The sequence below is a fragment of the Pleurodeles waltl genome, chromosome 7, assembly GCF_031143425.1.
Source record: "Pleurodeles waltl isolate 20211129_DDA chromosome 7, aPleWal1.hap1.20221129, whole genome shotgun sequence".
NCBI classification, from domain to species: domain Eukaryota; kingdom Metazoa; phylum Chordata; class Amphibia; order Caudata; family Salamandridae; genus Pleurodeles; species Pleurodeles waltl.
The window spans coordinates 694,254,358-694,266,782 of record NC_090446.1 but is presented as its reverse complement, the minus strand read 5'-3'; the positions used below and the strand labels follow the sequence as shown (position 1 = coordinate 694,266,782).

The 12,425-nt window shown below is 44.0% G+C and overlaps 1 protein-coding gene across 2 annotated transcripts in view; it reads left to right on the top strand.

Moving 5' to 3' along the window:
- The window catches only part of ARHGAP26 (Rho GTPase activating protein 26), a 1,945,875-nt gene that overhangs the window by 1,406,967 nt on the left and 526,483 nt on the right, over positions 1-12,425 (top strand). For both annotated transcript variants that reach the window (XM_069244698.1, XM_069244699.1), the window contains exon 18: positions 7,800-7,959. In XM_069244698.1, coding sequence (XP_069100799.1) covers positions 7,800-7,959 — 160 coding nt within the window. The remainder of the gene's footprint in view (positions 1-7,799; positions 7,960-12,425) is intronic.

The following is a 12,425-nucleotide window of genomic DNA, read 5'->3' as shown; positions in this document are numbered from 1 at the left end:
TGGGTTCCACTGGCCTGGTCCACGGGTCAAAACAGCAGCTGGTCATCCAAGATCCCCTTTGACTTTAACAAGAGGTTCTGACACAAATTCATCCTATGCACATGGGCTCCTTGGTGTAGGTACTCCACTGTTTAGGGTATCCACGGGTGGGGGCACTATCCAACTTCCCTTATCCCAACAGGTTTCCTCAGGGTCCTCTGGGAAAAGTCCTAAAACACGAAAACGTGAACCACGACTTCCCCATGTTAACCTATAGACACTGACCCAAGATTTGTACTCTGCACATGGGCGCCTGGGGAATCCTATCTACTTACCTTTGGGGTTTTAGTACCTCCCCAGTCCTAAGGGTCCATTGGTGGTACTGTGGGTTTGGAGTGATTTTCACATTCCTTTTTATTTTTTTTAGTATAGTCTGCCCCCACCCCTCCTCCAATAGGGGCCATTGTTATTTTATGCCTTTACTTACCTGTTGTTAAGTATGTTTTTGTACGTTTATATCTCCAGTTAGGCGATATACCAAACTTAGTTCTAGAGTGTGTGTTACAATAAATATAACATACCTTTCTAACACTTGTGTGGTTCTTTCCTGTGTGTACATCATTGTCTGACCTGTGTGGTATTTGCAGCCTCTTTTCACCCACCTGGATAAGCCTTAGGTGCCTTCTACAGCTACCCCTATGAGAGCTCTGAGCCTGGACTCAATACAGGGTGCCTCACCTATAAGTGTACACCATATACCGAGCCAGCCTCCTACAGCCACGAGTCTCAGGACATTTGTGCTATGATGTTGATGTTTTAGCATTGGTCCCGGATCTTGCTGTGAGCAGCTCTGAAGCTTCTTGGTCTGTTAGTCTTCTGCATGTTGAGAATGCCAGGTGGCCTATGTGGGTTGTGCAGTGGAATCTGAAGTCCCATTGGGCCCACCACCAAGGAAACACGTCAGATGCCATCTAGGTGTCGGAGGAGACTGCACATGATCTCCAATGTTGACTGCTCAATTGCGATATGACCAGTGGCAAACCCCTCTACCTTCCCCACACGAAGCTACACTGATGATGGATGCATCACTGCTTGGTTGGGGTTGTCAACTGGAGGAGGAGATCAGAAGACTGATCTCTGGCTGGAACTCTGCTCCATTTCAGAGTTGTGGGTCTTTTTGGCTGGAGCTGAAGGCTTTATGCCATTCATGAAGGGGCGTCTGAGTCAGGTTCTCCCAGTCAACACAATCGACAGGTGATACTGCAGCCAGCGGGGCACAGTAAAGTCCAGGGTCCAGTGGCAAGAAGTTTTGAATCTCTGGAGTTAGTTGAGTTGCAGGGCATCTCCCTGGTGGCAGACTTCCTAGCACGATCCTTAAATGCCAGGGCAGACAAGCTCACCCGGCATTGCCTGGCCATTCACAAATGGCACCTGCATTCTGAAGTGGCACATGTCCTCTTTCTGCCATGGGGAGAGCCCAGACTTGATCTTTTCCCTACTGTTGAGAGCATACAGTTTTTAAGATTTTACAAATTGGAGTTCCTGCTAAGGTTCTCACTAGGAGACACATTCCAGGATAGAGTGAAACACACTACACCTGTACTTTTTTTCATTCCTACCTTTCTTGTGCTGATTTGTAAAGAAGACCACGAACAACCGGGCCCAAATCATCTTAGCAGCTCCACATTGGTCTCGAAGAGTATGGTTGCGGAACTTCTGGCCATGAATGTCTGTGCCCCGGTCAGACTACCACTTTGGGAAGATCTTAAGTTTTAGCCGCAGGGCAGCGTTTTGCACCTAAACCTGCGCAAGCTACACCACCAGGCATTGAGATTAAGTGGTGGATGCTGACTGTGCTCTATCTACTACCTGAGGGTGTGGCTGTTACCCTTTCAGTCAGAAGTCCATCTACGAAGTCAATGTACTGTGAGTACTTTGAGAAATTTGTGGCTTGGTGTGGTGTCCTATAGGCAGAACCCCTTTGCAAGCAGTTGAAGGTTTTGGTATTTGTTTCATCTTTTGCCAAACAGGGTCTTGCAGTGGGCAATGATAAAGTGTATTTGTCAGCCCTTTCAGCCTGTTTGCGTTTGTTGGACCAATCATCCTTAAGTTACCTGTTGTAATGTAGTTTATTAAAGGTTTAAGAAACATGTTTTCCCCCAAACTGTATGTGATGCCACATTTGGACCTTAATTTGTTCTTGACATTCCTCAAGTGTACTCCCTTCGAGTTGATAATAGCTGCTTGTTGCCTCGTCTGACCTTAAAGGTTGTCTTCCTCACTGCAGTCACTTTAGCTCGTTGCCTTAGTAAACTCCAGGCTTGTTTGAGTCATCCACAGTAAATCCACCTCCTCTTCCAGAGATACTGGTTTTGAGGATTTGGGCTGCCGCCTTGCTAAAAGTTGTGATTCCTTTCCACATTGGGCGATCTGCCACTCTCCCACCGTTCTTAGCCCTGCCTCACCCCATCAGCGAGGGAGGGATGCTCCATTGGTTGTACCTCTAAAACTTTTAAACTTTTACATTGGTTGTACCAATGACAATCTGGTGGATAATCAGATTTTTATGAGTTTCTCTTTGGAGAAGAAAGGAATGTTGTTCTGAAAAGGACTCTGTCAAAGTGGTTAGTCCTCTGCATTGAGTGCTATGCATGGGCCAAAAAGCCACCTCCAGGGTTCCACTAGGGCTAAAGCTCTCACAACTGTGCTGGCATGTGGGCTGCCTGTGCTCGACATCTGTCAGGTCGCAACATGGGTTTTGGTGCACATGTTCACATAGTATTGCTGCTTCAGTAGCTAGGACAGACAGGAAAGGCATGTCACCCATTCGGTGCTGTAAGAATTTCAAGTGTGAGCCCTCTCCACAAATACTCCACCTTCTGGAGGTACGCTTTATCTTTTCAAATTGTGAAGAATCTGCAGTTAGAAGTATCCATCAAAAGAACAAGTTACTTACGTTTGGTAACTCTCTTTCTGGTGGATACTTTAACTGCAGAATGCTCACTGCCCTCACACCTTAGTGTTCTGTGGAAGGTCTCTTTTTACCATCTGACAAGGTCCCAAATGAGTGGTCAGCAGACTGTTACCAGCAATTATGTGCCAACGTCCAAGGGCACGGAAGAATTAAGGAAGAATATGGCTTTGGCACTGAAATGCAGATCCACTTCATCGCTTCAGGGTCGAAACGAAGCCTGTGCAGAGTTGCAAGGAGCCACCTTTCAGGGCATGGGAGGTCTGCTAGGAAACGTTTTCAGATCTAGCCTGGTGCCTGGGAAATGTTAAGCAAAACAAACGCTGTGGGATAGCGTAACTGGATGGACGGAATGCGGAACCAATCAAACATTCACCCCCAGTCACAGATCTGGGTTTAATCCATCCATTATTTTGCTCACCATGCCACCCCAGTTTGAACCCAGCCATATGCAAATCAGTCTTGACCCTGTTCCTCATGGGAACAGTCCAGCCCGAACTGCCAGGCCAGGTTCTCCCTGGACCGGAAACAAGCATCCTGGGACCGGTTTCGGGGTTTCACCCCTCATCAGCCAGGCTTGCTTGAATCCAGTGGCACAGTGAGCCCGGGACCCACGTCTGGGCATACCCGGCGCACTTAGGGCGGCAAAAGCAAAGCAAAACAAACGCTGTGGGATAGCGTAACTGGATGGACGGAATGCGGAACCAATCAGACATTCACCCCCAGTCACAGATCTGGGTTTAATCCATCCATTATTTTGCTCACCATGCCACCCCAGTTTGAACCCAGCCATATGCAAATCAGTCTTGACCCTGTTCCTCATGGGAACAGTCCAGCCCGAACTGCGAGGCCAGGTTCTCCCTGGACCGGAAACAAGCATCCTGGGACCGGTTTCGGGGTTTCACCCCTCATCAGCCAGGCTAGCTTGAATCCAGTGGCACAGTGAGCCCGGGACCCACGTCTGGGCATACCCGGCGCACTTTGGGCGGCAAAAGCAAAGCAAAACAAACGCTGTGGGATAGCGTAACTGGATGGACGGAATGCGGAACCAATCAAACATTCACCCCCAGTCACAGATCTGGGTTTAATCCATCCATTATTTTGCTCACCATGCCACCCCAGTTTGAACCCAGCCATATGCAAATCAGTCTTGACCCTGTTCCTCATGGGAACAGTCCAGCCCGAACTGCCAGGCCAGGTTCTCCCTGGACCGGAAACAAGCATCCTGGGACCGGTTTCGGGGTTTCACCCCTCATCAGCCAGGCTAGCTTGAATCCAGTGGCACAGTGAGCCCGGGACCCACGTCTGGGCATACCCGGCGCACTTAGGGCGGCAAAAGCAAAGCAAAACAAACGCTGTGGGATAGCGTAACTGGATGGACGGAATGCGGAACCAATCAGACATTCACCCCCAGTCACAGATCTGGGTTTAATCCATCCATTATTTTGCTCACCATGCCACCCCAGTTTGAACCCAGCCATATGCAAATCAGTCTTGACCCTGTTCCTCATGGGAACAGTCCAGCCCGAACTGCCAGGCCAGGTTCTCCCTGGACCGGAAACAAGCATCCTGGGACCGGTTTCGGGGTTTCACCCCTCATCAGCCAGGCTAGCTTGAATCCAGTGGCACAGTGAGCCCGGGACCCACGTCTGGGCATACCCGGCGCACTTAGGGCGGCAAAAGCAAAGCAAAACAAACGCTGTGGGATAGCGTAACTGGATGGACGTAATGCGGAACCAATCAAACATTCACCCCCAGTCACAGATCTGGGTTTAATCCATCCATTATTTTGCTCACCATGCCACCCCAGTTTGAACCCAGCCATATGCAAATCAATCTTGACCCTGTTCCTCATGGGAACTGTCCAGCCCGAACTGCCAGGCCAGGTTCTCCCTGGACCGGAAACAAGCATCCTGGGACCGGTTTCGGGGTTTCACCCCTCATCAGCCAGGCTAGCTTGAATCCAGTGGCACAGTGAGCCCGGGAACCACGTCTGGGCATACCCGGCGCACTTAGGATGGCAAAAGCAAAGCAAAACAAACGCTGTGGGATAGCGTAACTGGATGGACGGAATGCGGAACCAATCAAATGTTACAAAGCAAAGGAATCCGCTGAAACATAAAGTATCTACTAGAAAGTCACTTGTTCTTTCCCGAGATGTAGGCCCAACAGTTTTAGGGCGAGGGCGTTACGGTTATGATGCATATGGTTTATGTTGTATAAGTGTTGATTATAAGATCACAAACAGTTTTTGTTATGAAATATTTAGTTTCTTATTCATTTAGTATGATTGTATATGCACCTTAATTATGTTTTTGTCGAAATACTTGCATTCTCGAAGTTTTTTAAGTTTTAATATAATTTCTGATTGTATGAATCATGTGTGCATACTGTAGATAAAAGTAAACTTAAAACAATTAAATGTTAAAAGATTTGCTTAATTTATTGCCGCAAGTTATTTCCTATTCATGACAAAACTCCTAAGCCTGGGGACAAGAATGGACAGCCTTATTGCAGTAATGTTATCAATGTGTACTACCTCTGGATTTAGCTTGGCGCTCTAAATGAGGGCTCACTGGCATCCTTAATAAGAACCCCAGGCAGGCGTGTTACACAGGCTCCTGCAATTCAGTAGTACTCCCCACTTCAGCGGGTTGCACCCTAATTCGACGGAAGGGCTATGAATATCTGTCATATATAAAGTACTCGGTCCCATAATCACATTGTGTAGAAAGGGTCCTATCATTTTGTGTTACTTCACTGATGCCAAGCTCGCCATGACGCAGTAGCTTGTGAGTGGCACAACTCACTTGGGGAATGGGCCCAGAAACGTTGCTCAAACCTTGTCTTGCGCGGTAGTGGGATTGACTTACAGCTGCCATGGTGATACAGGAGACAGGGCCAATCACTGAGTTGTACTAATATTGTGAATAATGTAGGAAAGTCACAACTGAGGGTCACGTCTTGGGCTGCCGTTGTATCTGTTGTGATACCAAACAGTGCAGAGTAATGGGACCTTCAGCGCCTCGAAGTACCCAAAATTATAGTTATCTCTAGTAATTACGTCTTTTTTGTTTCAAACCTATGCTTATCAAGGACCATTTTGGTAAACAACTCCAAATCACTGTTTACCCATAATAAGCTTTTACTGAGAGGAATGAATGGCCTCTCTTTTCAGTTTGTTTTTCCTTTTATGTTCATACTTGGCATTTCTCTGATTTACGACTGCCTTTCTTGAAATTAATAACAATCTTTTGTCATGGATACATATGTTTTGCTAATCAAACAGCGCTCTACGTTGCTGCGAAACAATACTTTTTATGACCTTATAAAATCCAACCCAAGCTAAATTTCCAAATAATTGTTTTGAGTGACAGAAGCCCCGTGCCCTTCCACCACTACTTGTTTCAATGTGGGACGGAGAAAGTTCTGTCAGTTATGGGCAAAAACCACCAACCGATAACAAAACGGAGAGAAATTGGACACTGAGATAAACCACCTCTTCTGCAATTTATCATGCAGTTACTTATTTGTTTTTTTGTCGCTGATTTTACTTAGTGTTGCATTGCTCGACGGTAGTGTCGGAGTGAAAATGTTTTTTAAGTAATGCACATAGTTCCACTTATTTCTGATTACACGTTCTCTGATGGCTACACTAGCTACTGAAAACCCTTTGTGTTTGAAATTGGCATTGGTGATTTAAATAAATTCTGAACAAGGAAGTGCCCAATAATCTGTGATCATTGGCATTCGGGAGCCCACCCTCAGCTAACCCAGTTTGCTTTGTTGTCGGCTAGTCTATACTAGCTAGATCGGCCTCAAGGACGTTTGCAGAACCCTTGACCACGCCACAAGATCGTCAGTCACTCAGGGAGGGAGTCACAAACATTGTAAAGAAACCCTGACATTTTCAAATTGTAGACAGTGCAGTTTTCTGATAGGCAAAATTCGGGAGTGAGTGCCCATGGGAATCTGCACAAATTAGTTTTACAATCCTATTTCTCCCAAGCTCCTGCTCTCGAGGGCAGCGTGAACATTCCACTGCAGAAAGTGCAGTGGACTTGTGTCAAGAAAATATTTCTCCAAGGGAGGAAATGTTTTCCCTGCGGAGCAACCCCGAGTTCTAAAAGGTAATTGAACGTTGGGAGGGATTCAAGCACACATATACCTCTGTATTTCTGGAGTAGTTTTTATTGTTTTTTTATGATATGGTTATACAGAATGTTTGCAAGTATCTATAAAGTGAGGACTTATGAAAGGGTTACATGCATTTAGCATATCTTCAGCCGTGTAACACCAATTACATACCTATGTAGACACCTCTCCCTCATTTTTCCCCAGCTTCAACACTTCTAAGTTTCATCTCCAAACTTAAAACAAAGTGTAAATGACACCTCTTGCCCTCACATATTGCAAACTGATTGTTGATGATCAGTGGATTTCTGTAACTGTCTGTTCAAGCTTTGTCCCATCCACCTATTTCTCACTGTCCACATTTATAAGTCACTCGTTATAAATCACTTCCTATCTCACTCCTCAACTTTCACTCACTCCTTCTAAACAGACTTGACATACTAAGTTTGAAAACACATGTTCCTTTGCTAATTAAAAAAAATACCTCTCATTGGAGATGTCGTCCAAAAATAAGGTGTTTGGTATTAATTAAAAAATAAACGTTCAGAAATGAGTGACTACCTATTTAGGGTCTAACTTCGTGTAATTCTCTAGCTATTAAACATAAGTTTAATTGAATTATACTGTTGCTGTGTTTTCAACTGTTGCTTCTTTGTTACAAATGTTCATTCACCTCTTTACATTAATGATCCTCACAACCTGTCTTCTCTTACAGAGTTGCCAAAAATCACCATCAAAATCTCATGACTGTGGCCAATTTGGGTATTGTGTTTGGGCCCACCCTCTTACGCCCACAAGAGGAAACAGTGGCTGCCATCATGGATATAAAGTTCCAGAACATTGTCGTTGAGATTTTGATAGAGCACCATGAAAAGGTAATTCTTAAGGCTATTGTTGTTTCGACGTGGATATTAACAATGCTATGTTACTTCTTGATTTTTCTTTTATCCTTGCTTATGGGACAGATGGACTAGCAGTAGACCCATAAACTAGTGCGTTTGTATTTATTATCTGATTCAAAATTTGATGCACATAGGTTCTTTCTTGCATAACTGTTTACACATGCGATCTTAAAGTGAAAATCTGGACCATGTCTACGGTTCACAGGAAGACTTTAAGCCAGTTATAATGGTAGTTGTCCATCGACTGTAATGTTAAAAATGATTTGTTCTGTACTAACTTCTTTGATCATGCAATCATAAATCCCAAGCCTGAAATGTTAGAACACGCAATACTTTTTTGATAGTATAAATGTTTCAGTGTCTAAAATTATAGGAAGTAAAGACTTCCATGATAAAATAATTGAAACCCCTGTTGATGGAGGTGAAAGACAAGTTCCCTTGATTTACTTTGCCCATTTCTGAGAGAAAATTGGGTGGATGAGCACCCAATAGAATCTGAAAAGAAACTTGGCACCTGCCTATAAGACTTGAAAGGCTCGAGGTGTGGAGGTCAAAATTAAAGCATGGAGTAACCTATGGGAAGTCTTGGACCACCTGTTTCATATTGATGTAGCCTTTTTCTATGTGGACTTTAAAAAAGCACACACACGCGCACACACAATTTCCCCCCAACCGCCCACACACCCAGCCACCTACCCACCCACCAACCAAGCTCAGAATGTGTCAACAGCCTGTTCTATAGTCTCGCCCTTTTTGGTGATGATGAGAGCACCTATGTAGGCTCTGGCCACAGGATGCAAACCTGGGGCTAATGTTGAGGATGTTCAGTATTTAGCTCAACAGGATAGCAGATTTCCAGCTTCAGTATGCTGTAAAAGTGGACCAGGGCATTTCAGAAGTGTCAAAAGCAAGAATTAAGTTACAAAAATGGGAGACCAAGCATGTGATGTTTTTGATAGAGAAATCTAGCCGCAGATTCCTTAAATTATAATTTTCCCCAGGCATCGGATGGGATCTGGAATTTTTCAAGCCAGTGTAGGAAAGTAGCATCTTTCTGGCATAGTTACCCTCACATTTTGCCTGGTGTCAATAGGTTTAGACTGTAGTGCACTGAGCTCCTGCTAACAAGAACCCCAGTGTCGGTGGTCTCCCCCCTAAATTTGGTTGTATGGTACCTTCTGCCCCCCCACAAGTGGCATACTGGTGCACCCATGTAAGTCCCTAGTACATGGTACATAGGTACCTAGGGCATTGGTACACCAGGGGTCCCCCATGGTTTGCAGCATGTATTATGCCACCCATATGGGCCCATGCAAACTGTGACTACATGCACCTTTCACTACAGATATAAGGTTCACCTTATATCATGGTCACTGCACTCTGACCCTGTAAGTAATCTCTAAGGAAGGCCCTTCAGCCCAAGGGTAGGCTGTGATGTTCTAGTGTGAGGGCACCCCCAAAGTCTGCCTGTACAGCCTTTCAGATGTCTGCATGCCAGCCTGTGCTGCTGCCTACCGTAGGCACTGTCCTGCCCTCCTGCTGCTGAGCCAAACTCGGGCAGGGGAAGGCAGGACAAGGCAGGACAAAGGATTTCCTGTAAGATGTCTTTGCATGTATGAGACATATGTAACTGAGAGAAATGGGTAAGATCTGTTTCACCACAACTTCCCTGTGGATTCTTAGTGTCATATGATAGGCTGCCACAAATCACTTTTACTTCCGGTATCTGTGAGGTGCTGCTAGCTAGCCGAAAATGATATCAGTGGATAGCTGTCAAATGGTGTGGCATCAGACTAGGTCCCCCATGCTGTGTGGTGCTGCAGCCCAAAATCTAGCAGCCTTGTGGCGCCACCAACGTTGGTTAGGCACTGATTTTATGGATCTCCCAAGTATCTCCATCTCATTACTTGCAAAAGATACCCTAACTACCTTATACGGAGACGTCCATGGTGTTAGGGAATATCCTTCTCAACTAGATAGGTAGTACCTATTTAAAGCTGTAGGTTGTTCAATCTTGAACTTTTAAAAGGATTCTCCAATTGGTGTTTCTATCTCTGAGCGGTTTAATTCCATTTTAAAAAATGGTGGACCAAAACAGGGTCATAATTGCAGCAAACATGAGTCCCTCTCACAACACATCTAAGAAATAATGGACTAACAGAAGAGGGAGACATTTGTCATTGAGGTTCACAACGCATACAGAACAGACACTTTTTACTCTTGGGTCACCTTTCCAACAGCAGATGGCAACACACACACTTGTCAATATTACAGTCCAGCAAATGCACCCGCACAAAATAGACCTTATGTATATTTAGAAATAACACTATCATATCAAGAATACCAAAATTGGCTTGATGGCGCCCTACCACACGTTCCACAGAATGCTAGACTAGGTCCTTTAAGTAATGATGGACCTACATGGCCAGAATTGGTTACTTATACACTGCATCCTAATACAGGTGCAATGGCGGTAGCAGACATGCCGCTTATACCACACATGATGAGATCTTTATTGAAGAACAGAACATGGGCACTGACTCTGCTAGACAGCATGGGAGAGTTCACATTAGTTCACCAGAATCTCAAAGAGCTTCTGGAGGTGACAGCAACTAACTACTTATTAGAAATCAAAACTGTGGACATGCAAGTCACCCCACCAGATAGAGTTTACAAAGTGAAAATACAAATTGAGGGAGACATAGAGTGTACAATTAAAGTTAAATTCTGGGAAATATTAACACTGTGTTATGACATCCTATTGGTAGAAAAGATTGGCCACCAGTAAACGCCTACTGGGGGAAGATGTCATTATGTCATCTTTCTTGGTCCTTGTTCCTGAAGAATTAAGACAGGCTTACACAGTTGATTGGGCATTGGCAAAAGCCCTGGTGCTGTATCGCAATCTTGTAGAATGGGATAAAGACTTCCCCTTCAATATAATACTGATTAGATCAACACCCCAATCAGAATACCCCATTAAACATGAGGTTGAAGCACCATTGAGAGTAATACTCACACAACTTGAGCACCAGGGTGTAATAGAATCTTGTATATCACCAATGAACAACCCTTTGTTCCCCGTAGCTATATCAGACCATTCATATAGAATTGTCTTAGACTACAGATATTTAAACAGTCACACACTCACATTTGCTATACAAAATGCAACACTTATCAACAATTTAGTGTGCAAAAATACAAAACAACCCTGGAAATTTCCAACTTTTTTTCTGCCAAAATATAGCACCTGAAAGCAGAGATCTGACTGCCTTCAGTGCGCTAGGCTCAAAAAGAAAATCTGGTCGACTCCCACAAAGGGAATAAGAACCGTCCTGGACTGCACGTGTAACATGTGTACTACACAACATTGACTGTGAGTTGTTGTCCTATGTAGAGGATACCTACCTAACAGAAGATGACCTGGTCACACACCTAAGACAGGTGGACCACATTGTAGTGAGTTTTGCTAAAACAAGCTACAAAATTAATTTAAAAAAAAAAAATTGCCTTCCTCATTGCTATGTTTTTAGGATACGAGTTATCAGACGAAGGAAAGAGCCTGACATACCACTTTCTAGAAAAGTGCGCACAGTCACAACCACCAAATGCTATCAAAAAGCCACAATCATTGTTGGACTTTTTCAATTTTGACAGAACATGCATCCCAGATAATGCACAAACGCATAAAATCAGTATATGATTCAATATGTCTGTACTTTTCCATTATATAGTGGACTTTTGAACACACACGCATTCTTAGAGCATTACATCTGGACATGCTTGAAGCAGAACACTTAAACACATGTGATAACAAAACAAACTTGATCATAAGAGTTATTGCTGGTGCTATTGGGTTCACCTATATAACATTCAATGAAGGTGAAACCATCCCCATAGCATACAAATTAAATTTGTTTTCCACAGCTTTGCTCCCGCTGAAAATATTCTGACCTCTGTTCAGGTGGCTGTCATAAAAGAGAGACCTCTAGCCCAAGGAAAACAAATTGTTGTTGTGACCCCAATACCAGTCTTAGAAGCTGTGACAAAACCAGTGTTCCAAGCGCAAGAGCATTACATCCATGTTGGATCTGAGAGAGCGTAGTATAAATATCATATATTATAGACGTGAAACGCTTACATTTGGCAAAACAATATTAATAAATAATAATTAAAATGCATTAATAAACGTGAAGATTTACTCATTTATGAACACTAATGTTGAATAATAATAATAATAAGATATATGCAAAACTGTATTCATTAGAACTTGTATGTCTTAAGTTAGCATGAGTCGCGAACTAGCTGTGTAACTCTCATTTCAAAGCTTATTTTCCTGCTTCTGTGTGCGGACTCGCAAATGACTATGATCCAGCTATTGTTCTTTCTGTATTAATTCGAAACATGAAGAAATCTTCCCATCCGCATGCTAGCAGCTT